This window comes from Sesamum indicum, linkage group LG6, assembly GCF_000512975.1.
Source record: "Sesamum indicum cultivar Zhongzhi No. 13 linkage group LG6, S_indicum_v1.0, whole genome shotgun sequence".
Classification (NCBI taxonomy): domain Eukaryota; kingdom Viridiplantae; phylum Streptophyta; class Magnoliopsida; order Lamiales; family Pedaliaceae; genus Sesamum; species Sesamum indicum.
In genome coordinates, this window is record NC_026150.1 from 17,270,789 (window position 1) to 17,297,161 (window position 26,373).

Genomic DNA, 26,373 nt, shown 5'->3' on the forward strand with positions numbered 1-26,373 from the left:
TTTCCGTTCCCTCTCCCTCCCGTGACCCCTTTCTCCTATCCTCTATTGTACCTCCTTCCCTGCTTTATTTTTGCCGCTCACTCCCCCTCCATTCCTCTCTAGATCCATCACCCTCTCCACTTCTCTCTATCCATGCTCTCACAATATTTGTTCTTCTTGGTTCTCTTGAATAAAGGAAGAAATAAGAAGAGAATCGAAACCTTTAATCTAACAAGTGTGTTTGGTTATCCCTTTTTGCCTCTTGTCTTACTAGCATGAGAAGGTGGTTATCCTTGTGTTAGAATAGGTGACTTGAAAACCAATTAGAATGACATGCTTGTAATCTATTATGACAATAACTCGATTATATGTAATATTATTCAATGAGTAAAATGAGTACTCGTTATTGACATTTCATTTGTTGTGCTCGTTATATATATGTTTGCATTTCTTTCAAACATCACAATAAAGTCCATAGACCACTTTAACAACCGTGCAACAGTTGAACTGCGCATTGGATGGCGGTCATGAAATCAACTGCCAAGAGTTGGGTCTGAAATGTTCCAAGTCGAAGACCTCGAGAATGGACATCAAGTGTCCTATAGAGACTTGCATTAAGAGTCGCATTCATTTGATGAGTGCCGTGTTTCATCAGCGATAGACTATGGGGCGTCTATGCGATCTTAATGGGTTTACTGGTTCAGTGTTAATCCGACTGAATTGACTCACGGGGATCGTCGTATGAAAGTCTTGGAGGCTTGGTTAGTATGACTCGAATCCCCGGCTCTGATAGTATGAAAGTAGTCCTCAGACTTGAGGAATCATGGCAGTCACGTGCATGCAGTGACTGTATCTTGGGTCTGTGCGAGAGGTGATCGTGTTACAAACACGATTATCATAAACCTTATCTGGTACAGTCGGAGTATGTAGTGAGGACGATGCGTTCCAATAAGAGGATCCGACCACTGTCAGTATATGACAAAAGTATCTCCTATGCACTTGGTGTGTTCTTTTCTCCCTTATTCTCTTATAGCAAAGGGAATCAAGGTATCCCATATTCCGATATGGTGTGGACATGTCTTTAGAGGACTTCTATATTGAAGTCTCGCGTGGACGAATCAACGAATAAAGTTTGAAGTGAATGAAGAAAAAGGTAATTCTTGATTTACGTTTCTTGCACTTCTAGTTTTAATTTTACCATAAGCCCCATTTAGTTGTTGTTGTTGTTATAATTAACTACATCGAACGCTTAAAACTCCAAGGGTACACCCTTGGAATTATGATTTTATTTAATTCAATTTTTTATTTACGTATTTTTATTTACCGCTTCCGCTTGTGCGTTCCCGAGCCAATCCACTCGCATTTTCTATTGCTTTCACCTTGGTAATTGGAGTTGATATCTTTTGAGGGTGTTAAGGTAGAAATATGGAGGAGAACGATTGGGTTGAAAGAATAACAACACATGAAACCGATTGAAGAAAACGACGAGGCTAAGAGTTTAGGTGTGATTCTTGTACCTTTGATTTTCTTGCTTTATTCCTGGCCTATGTAATTAGATTTATTTATACACCGAATGTTCGGGATAGATTAAGGGTAATATGCTTTTATTTTGTTAATTTCAATGTTTCGCGCTTCTAGGCCGATTTGCTTTTTACAGGTATGGAAAAAGTAGCAAGACTTTGAGCAAGTCATAGGTGATTAATAACGGTTCTATTATTTGAATAAATCAATATTATTATTTATATTTTAACAATGTTGATTTTTCATATGTCAAATATTCAAAGAGTTTTTAATTTATTTTATCGATTGTAAGTTTGTTAATATTAATAAATTACTTTAGTAAATGTTGTGGTAATGTTATTATAAAAACATATGTTTAATTATTTCATTCGTTTTAATTTGTGAGAGACCTAATGGGTAAAAATCAGATCAATTCAATATTTTGGCATAACATGCGTAAACCTAATGAGTGCATAGGTTCGAGTAGAGTATATAAGTAATAGCTACAAGTATTTATTGGGGCCAAATCCAATTAGCGTATTACCCATCAATTAACACACCTATTTGATCAACTTGATGAGTGAGTGGGCATGCAACATAATGATTTTTAGGCTGTGAGGTTCAATAATTTTGCCTCAATAATTGTGTACAAACAATAACTCTAGATAACGACATGGTTCATTGCAAATTCGAACTTACATAGTCATCTCAATGGCACAACTAAATTTACAATAATTTTATTTTCTTAAAAACGAAAAAAAATAAATTGTCATATCAAACCCGTCAATTATAAATTTCGAATTGAATTTGCATGTGCTCGAGTCAAACTTTTAACTTCTCTGTGTGGATTTAAAGTTCAACTAAATCCACCCCATACCCACGTCAAGGCTAGTCTTGGATCTAACCAAACCGATCGTATACCCACATCAACCTCCAGACTAATATGTATTAGTAATGAGGGTCAATCAGTAATTGTGCATAATATTTTTAGATTATGTATATATAATTTATATAAATCTTTATATTTCTTCCAATAAATAAGGAAATATTGAGAATATACTAAAAATAACTAAAGTATTATAAGTATTAATGTGGAAATGAAAGTATGTAAATAAGGGAAGATGAAACTTGCAGTTGAAGAGGAAAAAAGGTTAAATAAATTGAATGCTACACTACACTTATCCTAATGTTTTGTATAATTATAAAGATTTTATTGTTTAAAAAATTATAGATACTCCATTTGATTTTAGTGTCCACTTAACAATGAGTCCATCTCATTAACCTCAGTTAGGTTTTCATAAAAACTTTATGGTGAAATTACTAAAATGCTATTTTAAATTATAAATCATAATTTTATATAGTTTTTGAAAATTTTTAAAATACTTTTATGGATAATATTCCCTAAAGATTATTTAATTTACCCGTCCTCAAAAGTACTTTTTTTTTTTTTAAAAAAATTTCAGCAATTGTAAAGTAGAACGTCAACTTCACTGTCAAGGGGCTGCATAATTATTTTATATTTGAGAGGAGTGTTTGTAATTTTTTAAAAAATGATCATTTATAATTATGCCAAACTTTATGGGAGGTAGCTGTAATTGACCCTAAATTAAAATAAAAGTGGAAAAAGAAGTGATATTTAAATAACAAGACAACGGGGAGCAAATCGAAATAAATGAAAGTTCCGTGGGTGCCGTTGCAAATAACTGAACAAAATTTTGAATGCCCTTTGCTCACTGTGCTCTCCCTCCCCTCATGTAAAAGTAGAGCATCTGCCCGCTTTTAAGCAATCTCAATACAACGGACGAAATAGAGAAGACGGTATCTTAAGAAAATCGTTTAAGGGCGCGGACAAGTCCAGCCATGGCTTCTGATTCTCCTCGTGGCCGCATCGATCAGGTTTTCCATCCATTTAATGCCTATTGTTTTGGGATCCCATTACTCTCTGGTGCTTGCTTGCATTATTTTTTGGATATTTTTGCGTGTGGTATATTCATTTTGACGAATAAAAATGTCAGTCTCAATGTTTTATTCGGGAGTGTTTTATTTCAAATGGGCTGCTAAAATTAGTGTTAATCTATATGCTTTCGGGATTAGTGAAATGCAATGTGACTGGAAACTTCGTTTCTTGGTTTCTCGATCGAGAGGAGTTGTTTCTCGGTCGGGGCGTTCAGGTGAAGTTAGGATTTATTGATAAAGATTAATTACTATATATTTTGGAATCTATTGGCAATGTGCAGTTCTTTTCTTCTAAAAAGAAGAGGAAGATTCTTTCGCCGGCTTCAAAATCTGGGGGACTGGGAAAAAAATCAAGAAACCAAATTGAAGGCTCGCCTAGTGCAAAAGGTTCTTTGGAGAGCTATTTGGAGACATCAAAGACTGACCATGCACCTGCCAAGTCTTTGAACTCTGTTTGTGATCAAAATACTAGGCTGGTTCCCATTCAGAGAAGTTTGATTCTGGACACTGGAATGTCATCTAAGGATGAAGATGAGTATCCCTGTCGACGGCTACCACAAAGTCCTGAAGCTTCTGGGTTTGCTCAGGGCTTAAAATCTGAAGTATTCTCTGATATTGGTAGTGTTGGAACAAACGGTACTGAGAAGGATAATTCACAAACTGAGAATCCTGTACAAATTTCTGAACTGAAGGAGTTTGCCACAGGCTTTTTGTCACTGTATTGCAGGTACTGTCTGTCCGTTTTTTACCCTATGATGGGCTAACTTTTTTACAACACATGCAGAAATCAAAAAAAGATTTATCTCCTTACCTTTGGATGTGATTTATGAGTTGATTATCTTTGTCCTCGTGGATGAGAGACCACTATTCTTTCCATGGTATTTTGCAGTGAGTTAAAATCGAGTGTGAGTTTACCATCAGAAACAAAGGAGAATGCAGGTAAAAGACATAGTAGCTCATCTGCCTCTCATCTAGAGGAGAAATCATCTAAGAGAAGGCATTGTGCGAATGATGGGAATCAATCCAACATTGGTGACAAATCCATTTCCTCTCCCAAGGTCTTCCAGTCTGAAGAAAAATCATCTCAAAGAAGGCATTGTGCGAATGATGGGAATCAATCCAACACTGGAGACAAGTCCATTTCATCTCCCAAGGCCATCCAATCTGAAGTTGTGAATGGAATTGGAGATATTGATTCAGATTGTTTGCAAAAGGTAAATATCCTGTAAAACTCATTAATATGTTATATCAGATATTTTCTGATAATTTCATCGTACATTTTGACAGGCTATTGTGTCCAATCATTCCTTTGCATCACAAGGAAGTTTGAGAAAATGCATTTACACATCTGCTCCTTGTAGAGCTGAATGTGAAACACCTGGTTCTTTCACAACAAGACTTAGAGATGGAGAAACTCCTCCATCAACAAGAGGGAGCTCCTTGTTTTCTCCTGGAGAAGCATTTTGGAATGAAGCTATTCTAGTTGCTGATGAGCTGCTTGCTCCAAGTAATGGTCTTTCCTCCTGTGTTGCTGAAAATAGCGAACCTCTGAAGTTTGATTACAGAACTTATAGTTCGAACAATGTGAAAAATGGAGCGCCTAGCAGTCTTTTAAACTGCACTGTGGATGGAGTTAAAGATACAGTTTCTGATTTTGGTACTGGTTCTGCCGGAGGCGCTCATGGAAAAGAATTGGACAAAGAAGTGTCACCTTTACCTGTGAAGCACTTTGACTTCATTTTTGAAGCAAAAACATCTGGCAAGGACATACCCGTTGATGCTAACAGTAGCAAACCTGGCAATTTAACAAGCAACGAGAACCCGCTTGCCTCTATCAATCATACCAGCTTGGGAAACAATATAGGAATGTGCATTCGGCCTAAAGATCAAATGAATGAAATTCTTGATGCCCATGGAACAGCATTTAAATGCCTTATTTCCAAAAGAAGTGAGGATCATTTGAATCAAGATAGCCACAATTTTGCATCTACTACACCGGATAGAGAGTATAATAAGGTTGCTGCTATTCATGAATGCAAAAGCAATTATACTCCGGCAAGTTCTTCTTCAATAAGGGATTGCTTGGATCTCAGCAATTGGCTTCCTCCAGAAATATGCAAAATATACAACAAAAAGGGTATATCAAAACTGTATCCGTGGCAGGTATCTCGTTCACCTTTGGATGATTCTATCTTCTTTATGAAATTGGGGATTTGTAATTATTTTCACGTATGATTTGATCTACTTTAACTTTTAAAACTAGATCAGAGTTCTTCAGTGATTGCGCTGTTTCATGATAACTTGAGTTCTTAGCTTTAGGGAGCAAACATTTTTGTTTCATCGTTTTTCTGATGTTGGAAGGTAGAGATAGTTCAGAAGTTAGATGAAATACTAAATTCAGTGTTAGCGATTTATACAAGATTAGGTCTATACAATCATTTCACAGTTTGTGCACCATGCTCTATCTAAGTCAGTCTTGGCAGCAGTCCTGGAATTTTGCTGGAGGTAGGCCTATGTTTACTGCTTTGGGTGCAGTTAGTTACAGCTCATTTAATGAGACATTATAACTGCTCCGAAGTTGGGAAATAGTTGATGGGAATAATTATATTTAGTTTTGAGCAACTGAAACTTGCAACTGCAATGGAGAAACATTGCATTCATGTGTGTGCCTGCTTAGCTTTAAATTACACCTGCACCGAGAGCTTCACCTGTGAATCCTGTAGGGCTGCTCCTTGGATAATATAGGACCAGTCTTCTCAGCAGCTCCTGCTTCTTGTTGTATCCTGCACACTTTATTTCAAACTCAGCAATTAATCATTATTGTTGTTTGCTGTCTACGATGCTTCTTGATATTTATTTTGTAGGCTTGAATTCTGATCTGGTGGCTGATTGGAATTTTCATGTACTAAATATATTTTTGCTGCAAGGATTATTGACGTTTTGATACAACGTTCCTTCTCTCTGGTTATCTGTCTGTTATTCTTGTTCTCACTGTGTGAAGCATTGCAGATCATTCTTGAATTCCAAAATTTGTAATGTTATGCCGATTCTTGCCTTTTACATTTGAGTTCACCTTCTGTTGTACATATCAACATTTTTGACTTCTTTCCAATCAGTTTATTTGGCACAGCCCAATACCTTTGGGAACATTAATTGCAATTGTCTATTGTGGGCAGGGCACAATGTGATGGCATTTACACATAGACATAAAAATTCTACACTTGCAAGTGATGATCTTTCACTAGTTTTAGTGAAGAGTGCCTTCACATTTTATTCCTCTCAAATTTAATTTGTGGCCCTTCTATGTAGTTGCTACCTACTTTTACTATTTGTTCAAGGTGGTAATCAGGGTTTTCATGAATTGCATGTCGGCCTTTTCCAAAATCACGGTGCATCCTGATATTAAAAGTAAAGATGGAAAATAAGGTTTGGAGGAAGCACTTGCTATAATATGTGATAGAAATTTGGGATCCAGCAGCTTAATCTTTTGCAAAAGTGTAGCTCTCTTGTTTTCTTGTTTAAATAAAAAAATTGTCCCATTTTTCAGGTTGACTGCCTTCAGGTGGATGGTGTATTGCATAATAGGAATCTTGTTTACTCAGCATCTACAAGGTAATCTAAAATACTTGTACAATTTTTATAAGTTTTGCATTTTCTTTTAGTAATTTTTTTTTTGTGTTATTGTTTCATTAAGCAGCACTGCTGATCAAATATTAGCACTAACTGTCACCTGTGCTTAAAGTAATCTTTGAGATGTTAAAGCAATAAAATTTTCCTGAAAATATCTCTTTCAAGATTTTCATTTCATATATTTTGTTAACCATCATTGTTATCAAAATATATGCCGCCATAGTTCACCAATGCTTATTTTGTTAACCATCATTAGTCCTTCAAGTATTTGAGCAAGGCACTTTTCTGTGCAGATTAAGTAAAGTCTACATGAACAAATTTATTTGTCTTAAATTTTTATCTTGAATTTGTAAATGGTATCTTTGAAAAATTAATCACAATAATTGAACTCTATCCAGTTGCGTGAGGTCTGGTCTTGAATTAGTAATTTTTCGTCAGCAAAAAACATAATAATTTTCTACAGTACCGGAATTTAAAATAACATGCTAAAAATTATGGTAACTGCACAGTCAAATGGTGTTGTCTATTCCTGTAGTGCCTTTCTTGTGTTTATAAAGAAATGGAGCTTGCTTATACATTTTCCTAGAACTTGATGAAATATCGACATGAACTATTCGAGGCATTGAAGATTATTTAGCTTTTTTTGGAGATATTTTCTAAAGCATGAATAACTTCTGGACTAGTTGGTTTTCTGAATTCCACTTTAGCGACAACAATGTAAGAGTATTCGGATTTCTAGTCTTTATAATGTTTATGTTTGTGTAAATACCAGGAAATTCAATGAGATTATGAAGGGTAAATCATCAAATCTGAGTCCAAGGAATTTTAGAATGAAAAATTGAAACCGGAAACACCAAATTGAAACTTGAAATGGGTTGCCTTTGACTTAAAAGTAATCAGTCAAGCCAGTTCCACAAGATACTGAAGTTGTTCCAAAGGCAATTCCACTCCCTCATGTCATTTATATACTGACATTTCACAGCTTTTCTAAGTGGAGAATCACTCACACCTTAGGATTTTAGAAGCCAGATGCTCAAGTTACCACTGAGAAGTTTCAAGCTTCTCCGATGACATTATTCACTTATTCCAATGAATTAAGTCGTGCGAAGTACTCAAGTGCAGTGGTTAATACAGTATCTTTCTAATGAAGTGGATTGCATGTTTGTGTTTTGCATCTCTAGAATGGACAACCTATACGTAGAAACCCGAGTAAATGTTGTAAAGACTGTCTTTGCTTGATATGCACCTTAAGATTTGCAACAGCCGGTTTTGGTTTTGCCACTCAAATCAGTTCTTTCTGAAGATAATGAGCACACCATTTTTGCCATGATTCATGTTGACTGATTTTATAATGCATTTTATGTTTGTCTCTTGAGTTGGCTCCTTTGTCTTGCAATAGGACCCTACTACATTCATGGATGCTGTGGTTGGCCAGTTAACCTTTTTCTTTGTGTGTCATAGTGCTGGTAAAAGTTTTGTTGCTGAGATATTGATGCTACGGAGGGTTTTAGCAACCGGAAAAATTGCACTTCTTGTACTTCCATATGTATCTATCTGCACGGAAAAGGTGTGCTTGTTTCTTTGCTTTTAGAGGACAGTTGGACACCTTTTGATTCTTGTCTTATGCTTGAACCTCACACTGGAAACTGCAGGCCGAACACCTTGAAGCTCTTTTAGAACCATTAGATAAGCATGTTCGAAGTTTTTACGGAAATCAAGGAGGTGGCACTCTTCCCAAGGATACATCTGTGGCTGTCTGCACCATTGAGAAAGCAAATTGTTTGATTAACAGGTTACTAGAAGAAGGCCGTTTATCCGAGCTCGGTACCATTGTAATTGATGAACTGCACATGGTATCAAACTTGCTTTAGTTTTTTTTTTTGTCCCATTTGCTGCTGGTCACTTTACATATGTTTACTGATTCTCATTCTTGCATCTGGAATGATATTTTGGGTAATGGTAGGTCGGTGATCAGAGTAGGGGTTATCTCTTGGAACTCATGTTGACGAAGCTTCGCTATGCAGCTGGTGAAGGCAACGTTGACTCTTCTAGTGGAGAAAGTTCAGGGACGAGTAGTGGAAAATTTGATCCTGCTAATGGTCTCCAAATTGTTGGCATGAGTGCTACGCTACCAAATGTGGCAGCAGTTGCTGATTGGCTTCAAGTAAGTGTTTCACATTTATTGAAACTGTTACCCAGTTGCTGAAGATGCAAGATTTAAATGTTTCAGCTATTTAATTAATTTAGGTTGGAGTGTCAAGTGACCATGTAAAATTCCTGAACTATTTTACATGGACTAACTGAGTACCAGTTGACCTGAACCAGCAAATGCTGCTGAAAAAGTTAAAAGATTGTGTAATAATGATGCCAACATTTGCAGTTCATTTTGAATGTGATTATTTTACTTCACTCCTGAAAAATCATGTGGCCGTTAGCTCTGGCATGAGGATTGGAGTTTCATATCCTCCCATCCTATGGGGCCAAAGTGCAACTTAGTACTAAGCAATTAGAGTATAAATGTAATATTTTGCTTCTCAGAGATGGATAGGTTGGTTCTATTTGTTTAAGGAATTCACCTGTGAGATCTCTTTCTTAAAACTTGATGCTAAACACTATTCAATGATAATGCGTCAATTATTTTTCAGAGTTAAGAAATATGGATATAGGTGACGTTTTATGTCTTTTCTTGGTGAAAAGTGGGTCGCCATTTTGTAACTGGAGAAGTAAGGCGTTAGACCTATCTAGTTTACTGGAGAAGCAAGTATGCAAAACCCATCTAGTTCAGAGATCTGTTTAATGATGACATTTTATTTTAAAAATTATGTTTCTGATTATTGGCTTTCACGTTTTCCACTTATTTTGTTGGAAAACATAATCTCTTTAATCTTGCTTTATGGGACTTTCTGAAAGTCAGTAATTCTTAGTCATGCATTATGTGAGTTCCTGCATGTACATATGTAACTGATGATCTGCCATTTATTCTTTTTTATTTTCTTTTTCTTTCTTGAAGGCAGCTCTTTATGAGACAGACTTTCGGCCTGTTCCATTGGAGGAATACATCAAAATTGGCACCACAATTTATAACAAAGAAATGGAAGTTGTTAGGACATTGCCGAAAGTGGCTGAGCTTGGTGGTAAAGATCCGGATCATATAGTTGAACTTTGCAATGAGGTCCGCTCTTCTCTACGTTTTCACTAAGTTTTGTCTTGCTTTTGGTCGATTAACAATGAGGTTTTTGAACCATATTAGGTTGTCCAAGAAGGTCACTCAGTGTTAATATTTTGTTCCAGTCGGAAAGGGTGTGAATCCACTGCTAGGCATATTGCAAAGTATCTCAAAAGGTTTTCTGTAAGCCCTTGTGCTGAGCAAGGTGAGCCTTTTGATGTTGCTTTTGCTATTGACTCGTTGCGAAGATCCCCTGCTGGATTGGATCCTATACTAGAAGAAACTCTTCCTTGTGGAGTTGCCTACCATCATGCTGGGCTCACGGTATGTCAGTGACATCTCGTTGCCTTTGTCTTCTTGAGCAGTATGTATGAAATCTCTAAGTGATGCTTATTCACTATATATACAACACTCACACAGTCCTTTTCTAGAAAAGGTCGAGGAAAGGGAGACTGTTGAAACATGTTACCGGAAAGGACTTGTACGTGTCTTGACTGCTACATCAACTCTAGCAGCTGGGGTTAATCTGCCTGCCCGGAGAGTTATATTCAGACAGCCACGCATTGGACGTGATTTTATTGACGGGACAAGGTACAGGCAAATGGCTGGACGGGCAGGTCGGACTGGCATAGACACGAAGGGAGAGAGTGTAAGCCTGATTTTTCTTATTTGTAGCCTTTTCTCTTCCTTTGTCCCAATTGTTTGGTACACATCACAAGTTTCAACTCTTTTTTCTAGCACTTGCCATCGTTCCTGCCTAAGTAATAATTTTTTATAATTTTAAAAAGTGAATCTATTTTTACTGCTATTTGTTTTTGGCTGAAAATTGGCAATAAAGTCAATCTTCTTCTTCAGGTACATCATGTTCATAATAACAATTTTCAAATTACCTAACAGGTGTTAATTTGCAAGCCAGAGGAAACCAAGAAAATACTGGCAATCCTTAATGACAGTTGTCCTCCACTTTATTCTTGCTTGTCAGAAGATAGGAATGGGATGACCCATGCAATTCTCGAGGTTGTTGCTGGAGGAATTGTTCAAACTGCTAGTGATATTCATCGATATGTTAGGTGTACTCTTCTCAATTCAACAAAACCTTTTGAAGATGTTGTGAAATCAGCGCAAGATGCACTTCGATGGTTATGCCATAAAAAGTTCCTAGAATGGAGTGAGGAGACTAAGTTATACACCTCTACTCCCCTTGGCCGTGCGTCTTTTGGAAGTTCTCTCTGTCCAGAGGAATCACTTGTAAATATCTCAGGCTGTTCCTTCTTGTTATATGCATGACACTTTTATAATTGTATCTATAAGTTATTAATTGCTTACTTTGACCAGGTCCTATTTGTGATTTTTTTATCTCAACATTATATGAACCGTGCTTATTTTAAACAGCAGACAATTTACACAATAAGTGCACTTTGATTACCATGTAGATAGTTCTGGATGATCTCATGAGGGCAAGAGAAGGTTTTGTCTTGGCGTCAGATTTGCATTTGGTATACTTGGTAACTCCCATTAATGTTGATGTGGAACCAGACTGGGAGCTCTATTATGAGAGATTTATGCAACTATCTTCTCTGGACCAGGTACTTGGTTTATATATCCTCTTTTTGGTATGATATTCCATTGAAGAATTTTCAGCTGAAGTTGTTGAATGCTGGTTACAGACTTGTAGAACATTTTTTAGAATTATATATGCATCAAAGTTATTGTTTATTCTTATCGATTTTCCTGTTGTGAACTCTTTCACTCATATTTGCTAGTACATAATTCATGTATCTCTTAATACATTTATATTGTTCTGTTGTTTTTAAATATTCTTATGTTTTATGTAAACCAAGATGCACGTTTCATTTAGACACATTACTCATTAACTTCAGCTGGAGCCACCTATCATTCAAAGGAGATAATTTTTTTTTTGTCTTGGTTGAATATTTTATTAATAAAAGTTAGAAGAGGAGTTGATTATGGCTCTTGAAATAATTGTGTCACCAGAGATGGTAATGGAGGGCTGTTTTGTTTTGCATCTCTACCATGCAATATTACTCAAGATTATGTAGTTTTCAGAAAAGTTTGTGGCTGCTCAAAGATCTTACCCATCTTGATTTTAAAGAGTTCTTGAGATTTCAAGATCGGGATCCTTGAGATGTGTGAATCCTTTTGTCTCTAAAGTAAACAGTCTTATCTGAGGATTCCTGATCCTGACAATTGAAACTAAAATCAAGTATCAATCGACTATGTTTTATTGTTTTATTTCAGGATGCAAAAACTGAGTAGCCAGGAATTAGAACTAGAAAACTATAGCATTGAGACAATTTATAGTTTTGCTTGGTTGTAGATATCTGACAGGACATACTTTAATTGAAGCAACCTAAATTATACATGACCATGTTGTTATGACCCTTTACGAGTGCAGTCCGTTGGCAATCGAGTTGGAGTACAAGAACCCTTTTTGATGCGCATGGCTCATGGCGCGCCTCCTAGAGCATCACATAGATCAAAATCAAAGGATAATACCAAAGGCTTTCAGGGAAAATTTGATCATAGACTTGGGATGTCAACCCATGGAATTCTCACAGATGATCAAATTCTTAGAGTGTGTAGACGGTTCTATGTTGCTCTTATCTTGTCACGTCTTGTGCAGGTAAATTTGTTTCATACCATGTTATATCAACCCTGCGTCTCCCCTCCCATTGCTCCATTCTTTAGTGTTTTGATGATTTACTCTTTGTTATACTTCTGCAATTTCCATGAAAGTTTTACGTGAATGAGGATATGGATGTGATGGAAGGTAGCTCTCCATTTTTAAAGTCCTTTACTTCTTAAATATCCTTAAAATGAACCCAGGAGTCTCATACTTTTAATTTGCCTGAAGTATTTGGCCGCCTTTGACCGTGTATTCTTATCGTGGACAAGTTGCTTTTACCATGATATTATTAAGGCATTGGATATTTTGGGATGCTGGACTGTAGGAAATACCTGTGGGTGAGGTTTGTGAAGGCTTCAAAGTTGCTAGAGGCATGGTCCAGGCTTTACAAGAAAATGCTGGAAGGTTTGCATCTATGGTTTCAGTATTCTGTGAGAAGCTTGGTTGGAATGACCTGGAAAGTTTGGTTGGCAAATTCCAAAATCGTGTTTCATTTGGAGTTAGAGCAGAGATTGTGGAACTTACTTCCATTCCTTATATTAAGGTGTGAAATCGATCTGACGTTTTGATTCCTATAATTTTAGATTAAATATCTTACCTGTTATATCAACATTTAGGGTTCACGTGCTAGAGCGCTTTACAAGGCTGGTCTACGAACACCGCAAGCTATTGCTGAAGCATCTATTCCTGAAATTGCAAAAGCACTTTTTGAATCTTCTTCCTGGAGTGAACATGGTAAGATTTCATCCCCCCCCCCCCCCCCCCCCCCCTATTCCTGAAATTGCAAAAGCACTTTTTGAATCTTCTTCCTGGAGTGAACATGGTAAGATTTCACCCCCCCCCCCTCCCCCCCAAATTGGTAGAAGAGCATGAGTATTGTAGATGCACCAATTCCTTCTGTTTCACTGTATTATGTAGATGTCTGATAAATAATATCTAATTTGGCTCAATTCCCTTCATGGCCATGGAAGGCTCAGCACAAAGGAAACTACAAATGGGAGTTGCCAAGAGGATAAAAAATGGCGCCCGCAAAATCGTTCTGGACAAAGCTGAAGAGGCAAGAGTTGCTGCATTTTCGGCCTTCAAATCTCTTGGACTCGATGTTCCACAGATCTGTCGTCCACTATTATCTGTTGCTACTGGATCTCAGAAAGAATCAGCATTCTCTCCAGGGGAGGAGGCCACAAGTAAGAATGCAGTTCCTCGGCACTCAAATAATATGTTAAGTGAACCATCATCTGGGGATAGATGCGAAATCGCAGGAGTTATTTCAGAAACTAAGGAAGATAAATCTACAGACACTCCAGCAGTTGGCTTTGCATCTTCAGAGAAGGAAAATTCAGCTGGAAATGCAAAAAGTGAAATTCTTGTTGAAAAGCCTGTTTTACTTGAAGAATGGGCTAATACCCTTAACAACATGCCAAGTATTACGGCTAATTGTATTGGTATGAATAGATCCACCTCTCATCCATTAACAGATGTTGGTGATATTAGAAATCAGTCAAATGAGCATCTGGATCATGTTGGGCAACAGCAACCTAAAAGAAAAAATATATGCACGGGAAGCATACAAAATTCATTTGAAAAGGGCCCTGTGAATGCAATGAGTATTCCAGGTGGGCTCGAATCTTTCTTGGATCTCTGGGATGCAACTAAAGAGTTCTTTTTCGATATCCATTTTACTAAAAAATCTGAGTTGAACTCTATTGCTCCTTTTGAAATACACGGTATAGCCATTTGCTGGGAAAATACTCCTGTGTATTACTTAAATATTCCGAAGGACATATTCCGCTGTTCTAGCCAAGGAAATGGGCATGCTACAGGTAGCAAGGATGTTGTACCACCAAAGCTGCAGGTGGAGATCGCCAAGAAGCGATGGAGTAGGATTGGGATTATAATGGGGAAAAAGGATGTCAGGAAGTTTACTTGGAATTTAAAGGTCCAGATTCAGGTGCTTAAGAATCCTGCTGTTCCCATTCACAAATTTAGCAACCTGCATGGTGGAATCAAAAGTTTGGGTCTGGATCTTATCGACAATTCTTATTTTATGTTTTCCCCTGTCCATATGAGGTTTGCAATTGATATGTGTGTAGTGGCATGGATCCTTGCACCTGATGAGGAGAGAAGTTCCTATCCTAATCTGGAGAAGGTAAGTTTTTATGTTCCGATTTGATTTTGTTCTGAAGATGTTTTTAAAGAATGCCTACAGAAGGGTAGAAAAATTTCCCCTAGCTTTTTATTTGAGGATATAAATGTGTCTGGATGATTGTTTTTAGAAGATAGATTTGGTGAAAATGTACTTTGTTGTATTTTCAAATTGTGTTGAATTTCATGTTTTGTTTCACTTCAAGTGGGTTAATGATATTAGTGCTGTCAAAACATGAAATTAGTTAGGTTTTAGTATATTAAAATTAATAATAATTTGTACAGTTACATTAAATAGTTTTATAATTTGTGTTGTAATAAAATGTATATTATTATTTAAAAGGAGATAGATAAGTTTGTGGTGTGTTGGGGTAGGGATGGCAATGGGTTTTGTATTGATTATGGACCCACAGCGAGCCAATATTTCCTATTTTCTTTTCTTTCTTTTTTTTTTCCATATTATATGTATTTTTATGACCTATATTTGTACACACACAAAGAGATAGATATAAATGTATATGAAAAATGAGTGTATTACATATAAACATAAATATTACATTCTTATAAAATAAATCAATAACATGAAATTAAATAAATAGTTTATACTTCTTAGTATAAATAAATTCAAAAACATGTTTGAAACTTTTAAACTTTTTTTTAAAAAAAAACATGTAAATGTAAATCTGAAAACAATTAGTTTTTTGTTAGTATAATTTTCCTGTATCAGAAAGTTGTAGTAATATTACATTTTTTCTAAAAAATATTTTTTTTATATATTTTAAAAATTATGAAGTTGGACTAGTAGGTCCAACCCCTACTCGTCTCGGCTCTAGGGTGGGACCTGGGTCCAAAATAATCTTGTTTGGGTAACCTGCCCCAAGTCTGATCCTTTGTCGATTGTAGGACTTTCTATTTAATTTGTTTTGTATTTGGGGAATGGTAGGGTGGAGTGGGGGAGGGATGGGGTAACTATGTGACTGAGACAGGAACCGAAAGAAATGGTGTCGGTGTATTGGAGACCAGATATTTTGGAAATTTGGATATTGGGCAGAATGTATCCCAGAAATGGTGTGAAAGTTTGCCAACTCCAACTTTTCACCATTGGGATTTGGGTTTTTCATCCATAAAGAAGGACCAAACAAAGCATATTTTGTTCCTGTTCCTGATCAATTTACTTCTATGTTTCAACCCGAATGTGAAATTTGTCATTATAATTCAGCAAAACCTAGTCCCATGGACTACAATTGAGTGATTTCAAAACACAATACAAATATATATGTCTTGATTTTCTTGCCAAGAATTACTTTGTATGCCCATTTAGCTTTTGAAAGTTTCAGATTTTAAAAATGGTCTCTTAAGCTATAGTCTTGACAGGAAGTTAAAAGAAGGTTATCTAGTGATGCTGCCGGATCTGCTAATCGAAGTGGTAGATGGAAGGATCAGACACGGAGAGCTGCGCATAATGGTTGCTGCCGCAGAGTTGCGCAAACTCGAGCTCTGTTTTCTGTTCTATGGAAATTACTGGAATCTGAAGAACTGGTTGAACCACTAATGATGATTGAAGTTCGACTGGTGAGGAATCTTTGAAAGGGAAAAGTTAACCATCTCGTTGTAGAGTCTTCTTATGGGGTTTGTTAATACAACATACATAACTTTTACTCGTACAGTTTCTGTAGACTGAAAAACACCCGAATCATGTATCAAGTTGATAATTTGCTTGAGATAGTAACAACTTGTGTTCATCAAGTTAAAGCTGCATTACCTGTTGCTTTTGATTAAAATGGTAAAAGATGGCTTTATAAATTTGTTTTGCATTCAGAAAGTTGTAAGGAAGCAAAAGAAAGTTGACATGGATGTTGTATTACTTTTATTAGACTGTTGTTTCATTCAGATTCTAGTCAAAATAAAGAATTTCTGCTTGTCATTAGCATTCATTCATTTATTTTTCCGGTTGTTTGATTTTCTTTACTTCTAATTTCGCCTGATTCTAAGGTTTGATGTCCTTTCTCTTCCATTATTGCTTGTTAAATATTTTTGAATGTGAAAGCTAAAGTTACAGTTGTGTTGTAGGCCAATGTTCTTGCTGATATGGAGATCTGGGGAATAGGTGTAGACATGGAAGGATGCCTTAGAGCACGACATATCCTCGGAAGAAAACTCAAGTGTCTGGAGAGGGAAGCTTACAAATTAGCTGGCAAGACATTTTCATTATCGATGCCTGCAGATATAGCTAGTATTCTCTATGAACACTTGAAGCTGCCAATGCCAGAAGGCTATACAGGGAAACAACACCCTAGCACCGACAAGCATTGCTTGGATGTCCTGAGGTACTAAAAGAGGATTAGCTGAATCATGATGTATTACTTCCTGAGCAACATTACATTTCCTATACTACCTTTTTATTTGTGATTATTAGTAAATTCTTAGTTATCCTTTATTGAATACATTGAGTAATATTTGATAAATTGGATGCTAAAGTTTTGCAACTCTTATGCAATTTCATTACTTCTGTTGTTTTGTACAAAGAGAAAAAATTATAGATGCTCTCCCCCTTTTCTCATACAGTTGATTATGTTTTCAGCACTTCTCCTGACTTCCTGGTGCTAATATTTGCTTCACCAGTTACTACTGCAGAAGAAACCTCTTACTTAGCATAGTGCTGGCATGCTCATTTTTGGAAAGTGCATAAACATTGTTTTGTTACCTGTAAGTTATTTACTGTTCAATGGCATAGTGAAAGTAGACTGTTTTAACAGCTGTTAAGCATTACTTCCATAAGATTCTTACTTTTCCATTGCCGAATTACAACTCTGCAGATTGTTAGTCTTTTTGCTGACATCTAATGTATAAATTTTTTTTTTCTGACATTTATCTTGAGACAAGGTCAAGGATCCTACAGTATGAAACTCGGTGGGGTCTTATTTTCAGGTTTCTTTATCAACCTAGTCTACATTGAGTTTGCCAAAAAATCTGAGAGCACACGTACTTTGAAAGAATTTAAATCACAAAGTTCACAAGCACGAATGGAGTTAGTTTTATTTGGAAAAATGAGTCATTACATTGGTTAAGAATAGGATGCATTCAACATTGAAGTCCTTCCTAATTTCTATGGACTGCTTACCCTTTTTGCTATTGATGACGCCATAATCAAGTAATCTGAAAAATGTCCTGAAGCTTCTATGCTTTCCCCGTACAAGTTGGATTAGGGTGGGAGAGAAATGTTCTTGAGTTCCTTGTTGGAATATCATATTGTAGTCAGACTCTCTCACTTAAAAGATAGGCACATTTCTGGTATTTTTTCATGCATATGTGTCGAAAGTAGCTTCCATCTTCCCTCAAGCATTATTGGGTGCTCATGGGCAACATATGAACTTTTCTCCTGTTTTCTACGTTTCCTTCATAGTGATGTTACCATAGTTGTCATTTTTTCTGGATTGAATTTTACTTTTCAGCATGTTGTTCTCTTTTAGCTAAGGAGAATAGTTACACATTAGTGCTTAACTATTTTATAGAAGAAATTGATGAAGAGAAGAAGATGCTTCTTAGCTATTAATCTTGGATGCCCGCCATTAGGGTGCATTGATGATGCCACTATCTTGCTTGCTTCGGAGTTTGTTGGACTAAAGGATCTTCAATGTTTTTCAGGAATGAGCATCCTATTGTCCCAGTAATTAAAGAGCACAGGACGTTGGCTAAACTCTTGAATTCTACTTTGGGATCCATTTGTTCACTTGCCAGGCTTTCTATGAGGGCTCAGAAGTATACTTTGCATGGTCATTGGCTCCAGACATCAACGGCAACTGGCCGAATTTCAATGGAGGAACCTAACCTCCAGGTCCTCCTTCTATATACACTTTGATATTTGGTTTGTTCGTTTTCATCATTCGTTTTCTACTGATTTTCTTTCACATAAGTAACTAAACAGTGTTATATATTATCTATGACCTGGACATAGTGTGTTGAGCATATGATTGAGTTTAAAATGAAAGAAGACGATGGGGAATCAGATGGTAGTTGCTATAAGATTAATGCACGTGATTTCTTTGTGCCTACTCAGGTTAAGATACTTTAGATTTTCAAACTCTAAATTCTTTATTGTTAATTTTTCAAACTTTCTCTGATTCAGAAGGTGTCTTGGTCTAAATTTATTTGCTGCTTCTACTTCGTTTTCTTGCTGCAGGATGATTGGTTGCTTCTAACTGCGGATTATTCTCAGATTGAGCTTAGACTTATGGCCCATTTCTCAAAAGATTATCCATTGATTAAGCTCCTGAGTAGTCCCCAGGGTGATGTCTTTACCATGATTGCTGCAAAATGGAGTGAGAAACATGAGTCCAGCGTGACCTCGCAAGAGCGAGATCAAACAAAGAGACTGGTTTATGGAATTCTCTATGGGATGGGACCTAGCACACTGGCAGAACAGTTGGACTGCAGTCCAGATGAAGCTGCTGAAAGAATTCGAAACTTCAAGACACTTTTCCCTGGTGTTGCTGCTTGGCTTCAGGAAGTGGTTACATCTTGTTATAAGAAAGGGTGAGGTCAATAGAGCCCAAATGCTTGACATGTCTGTGTTAAAGTCTTGTTATTGAATACTGCTAAGGGAAATGTTGAGATGTAGGTCAGCGGTCATGGCTTCTCTAAATCTGTATAGTTGGCTGCAGCAACTCCACAGCTTTTTAGTTTTTTGGTCACTCTTTTTCATCTGACTTTATGTGGGGCTTCTAGATCCATGTTCCTCAGTAAATGAGTTTTCCACGTTTATCGATTTTTTCAGACAGTGAACTGATCCCAAGGAACATTGATTTCTTTATTAGCTTTTCTAATATCTTTGCTTATTTATTTGAGATGAAGGTCTCACTTCTTGGAAAATTTATTTTTCATTCCTTGTACTGACACATGAATTGTAGGATTCTTGTTTCGGTTATATCTTTTATTCTCATACTTTTTCCCTCTAGAAATAACGTCCCTCTGTGTTCTGCAGTTATGTTGAGACCCTTAAGGGGCGAAAGCGTTTCTTGGAAAAGATTAAATTTGGTAACAGTAAAGAAAAATCCAAAGCTCAGAGACAAGCTGTGAATTCTATATGTCAGGTGCCTTTTTCTGCCACCTGCATCATTATTTTTTGGTGATTATTGTACAATAACCTCATTGGGTTCTCTGTATTATAATTTTTTTGGCTCTTATGTTTGGGGTGGAGAAGCAAGAGAGGGAGATGGAAATTACTTTTACTCTTTGTTAATGGTTGTTTGCTGAAGTGTGTTTTCAATGGTACTGAATGTACGTTTCCAGGGATCTGCTGCTGACATAATAAAAATAGCGATGATATGCTTGCACGATGTGATCGGTGAGGACATTGAGGCATCTCGTCCTAGTTTCATAGATGCTGAAATAGTTCAAATTCTTAAAGGTCGCTGTCGAATCCTTCTCCAGGTAATTGGTGAAAACTTACTCAATGGATTTTTCATGGTTATTTTCCGTTGAGGTTATGCTAAGCTGCAGTTGGGAATTAAATAATATTTGTGATTTTAGAATGGTGTATCATCCAAATTCTTGATCTTATTGGCAGTAAAATTTGGGGTGCAGGTGTTTTTTCTTGTGCACCAAGGTCCTGCATAGAAATGTTAATCAGATACTTTTCTGCACATAGTTAAATATGTAAACATAACTGTCCCTTAACAATATCTTTGGTTACTGCATTTTATTTGTTAGAATGAAGGTTTACAACTCCTATTGCTATAGGGTTTGAGAATTTTTTTCTCAGTTCTTCAATACAATTTGCTCTTTGGTTCTTGTGCCAATTTTTCTCTCAGTATGACATGTGGGCCTTCTACTTTTGTTCATTAGGTACATGATGAACTAGTATTGGAAGCTGATCCTTCTGTTGTAAAAGAAGCGGGGTTGTTGCTGCAAACATGCATGGAAAATGCTGTGTCACTTCTTGGTATGATGTTGTAAAAGTCAATAATGTTTATATAGCAATTAATTCTTGGAATGCGACCCTGCTTTGGCTTTCCCTAAGATTATGTTGCAATATGTTCCAAACTTTGAGCTTCTTTCTGTTTTGCTACTTATTAAATTTCTTTTGAGGTAGATTGACTTTTTGATATGGCGTTTGGAACTTCACCTTAAAAGATAGTAGATTCCATCCCTTTCTCCCATGCCTTTGCCTTACCAGTTACCATTGAGTTATCACTCTGAACACACTACTCCGTGGGGGGTGAAGAAGTTATTGCCTGGAGAAACATATGACGTACCTCATTTTTATATACACTCATGACATGTGCAATAGAAACTTAATCCAAGTCTCGTTTTCCACATTCTCTATAGTATATAATATCTTTGGGGTGATATATTCTCTTCTCAGGAGTGTTTCTTAATTTATGTCTCTTGCAGTTCCTTTGCCTGTCAAATTGAAAGTCGGGAGAACATGGGGATCTTTGGAACCTTTTGAGCCTAATTCTTAGATTTTGATGTGCTCACCTCAATAGCACTTACGGGAGGAAAACTGCATGTGGCCAACATTTCAGTCTAAGGTAATGACTTCAAAGTGCTGTTAAAACTGTAATGCTGAGGATACAATGATGAATTTGAAATATTGTAACGAATATATATATTTATTACTTTTGTACGTTTTTCTTTATTGTCGGCGTAAGGACACAGCTAAACCCATCCTTTTTTTTGATTCGACGACAAAGGCAGGAAATACAGCTGTAAGCTATGTTAACCGGATAAGGAAAATGCAAGTCCATTCTTTCTTAACTGGTGTGCTTCAAGTGCTTACTTTCATTTCCAATCAAGGATTGAAATTTTCAGAGCGCGAGAGGAAAAGAAAATCTTTATCATGTTTTGATGTGGTTCATGAGATACTTAGGGGTTTTGGGTTTTAAAATGTTTTTGCCTCAATAGTTTTACTTTTTCCCAGTGGGGCAAAGGAATGAGAAAAAAATGCTTTCAAGTTCTCACCATATCCAAGTTTTTGTATATGGCGTTTTTGTAGGTGCGTTAATAGTTTGTGAATCATAAAATTAGTCAATTTTCATGATAAAATGGTAAATGTGACACTTTGGTACTTTGAGTCACGGTATCAACTAGTAATGTTCCCCCATATTACAAGTATTCAATTTCTAGGAACCATCTTTAATTGCTTAACATGTTATCAGAAATGCTGTACCAAAATCCCTGTGCTCTGAGATTTCTCCACTTGAAGTCTGGAGCTTCTTGCTTTTCTCTACCTTTGTGTTTGAATTTCCTGATCAAGGCATCTGTGAATATATCATGCTTTCTTATGAAAGTCTTCCATTCTGATTTTTAGTGTTGTAGTTGTACATTTGGAGAAAAGGATAATCAACTTCTCTTACAGCAACTTTTTGGTAGTTGCTCTGGATTTCCTCATAGGTTTCCCTTTATGGGGTGGTGGGATAGGGGTGGAGAGTTGTGGTCTACGTTTATTCGTGATGCTGGAAGTTTAATTTATCAGCATCTCTATTGTAGTTTAATATTGGGATGCAGTTAATTTTCGCCATTGTCCCAACTTCTGGTTATCCCTTTAAATGTTATTATTGTAGTGAGACCCCAGCTGGATGCAAATAACATGGAGTAAAATATTGCCCCTTTTTGCATTGCATATCTTAGCCATTGCTTTCATAGATTTGCAACTTAACTTGTGGATTATAAAAATCAAGTGTCTGGGGTGATGTATGGAAGGATTTAGTTCATATGAGTGACCTGCCAACAAACTTCTGAGATATGTAACCTTGTACTCTTTAACATTAAGTGGTTCATTAGATGCAAATTGAGGCTGAGATTGAGATTGTTTGTTAACTTAATAGGAGAAACAGCGTGTCTTTTTATGAACTGTAAACTATTGTCAAGGACATGGCTGAGCAATTATTTGTGGTTGCTTCTCCATGCATTAAATCTAGGTTTCCAAAATTCTTATCACTCAAGACCTTAGAACGTTTTGCACTGTGAGGTAGTAGTAACACCAGGATATGGACTTTGAACAATATGGACCATATGTATCCTGATAACTCTCCCAACTGGCACTAACTTGTGGATGTGCTCGGAATATCACTACGGCTACTTATGGGCTTTTGGCTTCCATGATGTGGTGGGTAAAAGATGCTTGAAGACTAGCGAAAGTGGTCTAGGATATCACGGAGATTGCTGGTTGTTTATACCCTGCCTTTGAAACCTGATTTTACCATGTACGAATGCCAGAAGTGTCTGGATGGAATCATTTTCAAGCATGTAGTACTTTTATGGTGAAAAATTAACTTAATTGATATTTTCCGCTCATTCTACATTGTCAACTAATTTGCCTCATTTGGTTTCATTTCTTGCAGCAGTGTCTTTTGGCTCTGTGTAGCAGGCATGCACAGTCAATCAAACTTGGATGAAGCTAATAGGACTTAAATCAATCCTTCTTGAGGAGTTGCCTTTTCCCCATTGAACTTAAGTTTCATGCTTCAGCTTCTGCTCATGTTTGGTTTCACCTATGCTTCTGGCAGAATTCAGGCATCATCCAGTTTGATGGGGAGGGAAATGGATCATCCAGTACGGTGAGACAGCTGTTGCATTTTACTTTCTTCAAAAGTGCAACTTAGTTCTTTCCACCCGCTTTTGTTAGTATGAGTGTTTATTACCTTGCATGCACTTGGGAAAATGTTAATTTGATTATAGCTGCACTGATCCACAAAAACAAGATCATCCTTTAATTCATTTATACATATCCATCACATAGATACATATATAAGTAGATATCCAAGCATCCAGAATGCTAACATATATCGAAATCACAGGTATATATATCATGCAAACAGCAACTCATTTTCTAGTACCTAGGAATCCAAACAATGTGATCCTCAGGTAGAAAATGGCAGACTGGCACAGTCCCTGGCTTCACCTTGAGCACCTGAAAAGCCAAGTGCTTGGGGTTCCATGCAGCCGTGTCCCGGTGGCACACCGCCACAGCCTCCGCCTTCGACCCATCGGCTGCCACCATTTCAACCTTGTAAGCAACCGTTGTGTCCGTCTCATGACAGTAGAACACTGCATATGCATACTCTTGCCTGTGGCAGACCACCGCTGCTTTCGTACTCGGCCTTCTGTTCACTTCAACAATATGGTACTCTTTCTTCTGTCCAGTTTCTGCATTGGTTGATATTGCTTCCACATCTTTACCTAGCTTGGAGGTGCTGAAATCAACCATGGACTCTAAAGAAGTTGCACAAAATTTCTCTTCTCCTTTTATGCCTTTCTCCTCGCATTCTTTAATGGTTTTCTTGATCGCCTCTGCTTCATCTGAACCAGGGTTCACTGAGAACTTGTCCAGAATCTCTGGCAGCTTATTCGAGGAGAAGGGTATCGAATCAGCAACTTGGCGGGGCAAAAATGTGGCCTCATTTGTGCTCTTGGAGAAACGCAAGCTCATCCGCTTGCCTATGTGCAAGTCTTTCTCTAAGAAGAAAAGGGCCACGTTTGGGTTGTCATGCATCTGAGTTTCGGTAGCAGCATACAGGTAGTTGAAGGGATCTGGACCTGGCTTCACCCGAACGTAAACGGGTTTACCCTTTCTGGTGCCGGTTCCAACGCTCACTCCACCTTTCCCAATGCCTACATTGGTCCGGCTGCCGGGTTTGCCAGTGTGGACTCCGACGCCACCACGGCCGACGTACACACCAGTGCCTCCAGGCTTGCCCCTCCCGGTGTTAACGCGCACTCCGCCCTTGCTTACCCCAACGGTGGTGCTTTTGTCATCCAGCCAGTCTATAGAGGTACAAGCAGCAAAAAAATGTAGCAAATTAAATTTTTGTGCAGAAAGTGATTCAAAGTTGACTAATATTTTCCACTTTTATTGTGCATGTCCAGGAAATAGCTATAGTGGTTGCTATAGATTTGCTCAAACTTAAACAAATTGAGTCTGATCAAAGTCGACCTACAACGAACACTTCTGTCTAAACTCATCAAATTATAGAGTGGAAAGCATGCTGTATTAGTAAAGTAGAGGTAGTACGAGGTGCTGGGTGCAACACATCTTTTACAGCTTTAGGCATTGGAGAGTTTGGCAACACGGACTTCCAGTAATCCTCTGATGGCAGTGCTGCATGGGTTGCTACTATTACCACCTGATCAAAATTAAGAAAGATAGCTCCTAATTATTAGCCGAAAACTAAGCTGAAAAGTAGAAAGGTTGGGGAGTGTGCAGTGTGCAGTGCAGTTATTTACTCACAGAAAGAAATGCTAAAACGTGGAGGAAGTTGAATTCCATGATGCAATGCACAAATGTAGAAGAGATGAGGAGTTGGTGCTCAAAACAAGAACAAGGGTTTGGTTGATGTGGGGAGTGTAAGCTGAGTTATACCATTATTTATAACTGGAGAGTGTCTCTGTGTGTGTGTGTGATTTGGATACGTAATTCTTGGAGTGTATGAGTAAAGTAACACATCACCATGACATTTATGACCACTCAATTACTCCAACTGCATTTTCATTATCTCCTTTAATGAAACATACGTATGAATATTGAATACAATACAATGCACTCACTCCAGACTTTTCTTTTTCATTTTTTTATGTTTTTATTTTACTTGTGCAGCTTGAATAATAGGGTATATTATGTAAATAACATCTGAGCTTAGGTTAAATTATACAAATAATATTTTTTTATTATAAAATTATAGCTATACCCCTTAAGGGTGTTAGTATAATGTCTTTAAGGGTTTGTTTATGTAATCTTTACCTTTGAATATAGGTGTAGAGATAATTAAAAGCCTCAAGGGTTCTAACTGTAATTTTGTGAAAAACAGAGGATGTTTGTGTATTTTATTCTAATTTTAGAGGATCGATTTAATTTCTTCTGAGTAATATATTTATTTTAAGATTAAATAAGAAATAGTAAGACCTAAAATGAAGGTGGGGTGCGGGCGGCGCTCATTTAATATGAGAAGGACAAAAACCTGGAGTTGGGAGTTAATAAGGGGGGCGTCACCCTATTCTTGGTGAGTGGCTATTTGAGAATTCAAACAACAATAATGGATTGATTGGTGCAAGTGCAACTCTAAACCAACAACTACCAAGAATTTATTAGGGTTTTTAGAAGGAAGTTGAGAGTTAATAATTGATTTTTCTCCCTCTTAACTCTTAACTAACCAAAATTTCGAGTGCGCCACAATTTAGTGGTTCGGGTACAAAATTTTTCAATGAAAGATTTTTTGTTCAAATCTTGAATGTGAGTGTGAAATAAAATATAAAAGAAAATTTGATGTTGTTTATGTGAATTTATACTCAAATGAGTTGTGAATTGTTTGATGTTTTCTTAAACTTGTTAAAAAAATTCATTTGGGTCTAT

The 26,373-nt window shown here is 37.0% G+C and overlaps 2 protein-coding genes across 2 annotated transcripts; one reads left to right on the forward strand and one right to left on the reverse strand.

Moving 5' to 3' along the window:
- Positions 3,251-23,578, forward strand: LOC105165063 (helicase and polymerase-containing protein TEBICHI). Its single transcript, XM_020694719.1, has 27 exons — positions 3,251-3,375; positions 3,717-4,162; positions 4,325-4,649; positions 4,723-5,598; positions 6,983-7,047; positions 8,527-8,632; positions 8,718-8,918; positions 9,029-9,229; positions 10,076-10,237; positions 10,316-10,555; positions 10,668-10,880; positions 11,129-11,479; positions 11,665-11,817; positions 12,648-12,875; positions 13,204-13,422; positions 13,496-13,613; positions 13,850-15,027; positions 16,398-16,595; positions 17,094-17,350; positions 18,669-18,858; positions 18,979-19,080; positions 19,204-19,556; positions 20,005-20,113; positions 20,313-20,453; positions 20,868-20,964; positions 21,417-21,556; positions 23,369-23,578. The coding sequence occupies exons 1-26, from the start codon at positions 3,340-3,342 to the stop codon at positions 21,485-21,487; spliced, it is 6,636 nt and encodes a 2,211-aa protein (XP_020550378.1). The 5' UTR covers positions 3,251-3,339; the 3' UTR covers positions 21,488-21,556; positions 23,369-23,578.
- LOC105164769 (BURP domain protein RD22) lies at positions 23,712-25,406 on the reverse strand. Its single transcript, XM_011083527.2, has 3 exons — positions 25,255-25,406; positions 25,039-25,150; positions 23,712-24,791 (listed from the first exon to the last, which is right to left on the reverse strand). Exons 1-3 carry the CDS (start codon positions 25,291-25,293, stop codon positions 23,857-23,859), a joined length of 1,086 nt encoding a protein of 361 aa, XP_011081829.1. The 5' UTR covers positions 25,294-25,406; the 3' UTR covers positions 23,712-23,856.

What these genes read in the sequence shown, in the direction of transcription:
- LOC105165063 (XM_020694719.1), top strand. Translation starts at nt 3,340, where the DNA reads ATGGCTTCTGATTCTCCTCGTGGCCGCATCGATCAG. An exon ending in TAGACACGAAGGGAGAGAGT is followed by an intron (nt 10,881 to 11,128) that starts GTAAGCCTGATT and finishes ATTACCTAACAG; the next exon opens with GTGTTAATTTGCAAGCCAGA. An exon ending in TGATGATTGAAGTTCGACTG is followed by an intron (nt 16,596 to 17,093) that starts GTGAGGAATCTT and finishes GTTGTGTTGTAG; the next exon opens with GCCAATGTTCTTGCTGATAT.
- LOC105164769 (XM_011083527.2), bottom strand. Translation starts at nt 25,293, where the DNA reads ATGGAATTCAACTTCCTCCACGTTTTAGCATTTCTTTCT. An exon ending in ACGTTTTAGCATTTCTTTCT is followed by an intron (nt 25,151 to 25,254) that starts GTGAGTAAATAA and finishes AATTTTGATCAG; the next exon opens with GTGGTAATAGTAGCAACCCA. An exon ending in TGTGTTGCACCCAGCACCTC is followed by an intron (nt 24,792 to 25,038) that starts GTACTACCTCTA and finishes GTACCTCTATAG; the next exon opens with ACTGGCTGGATGACAAAAGC.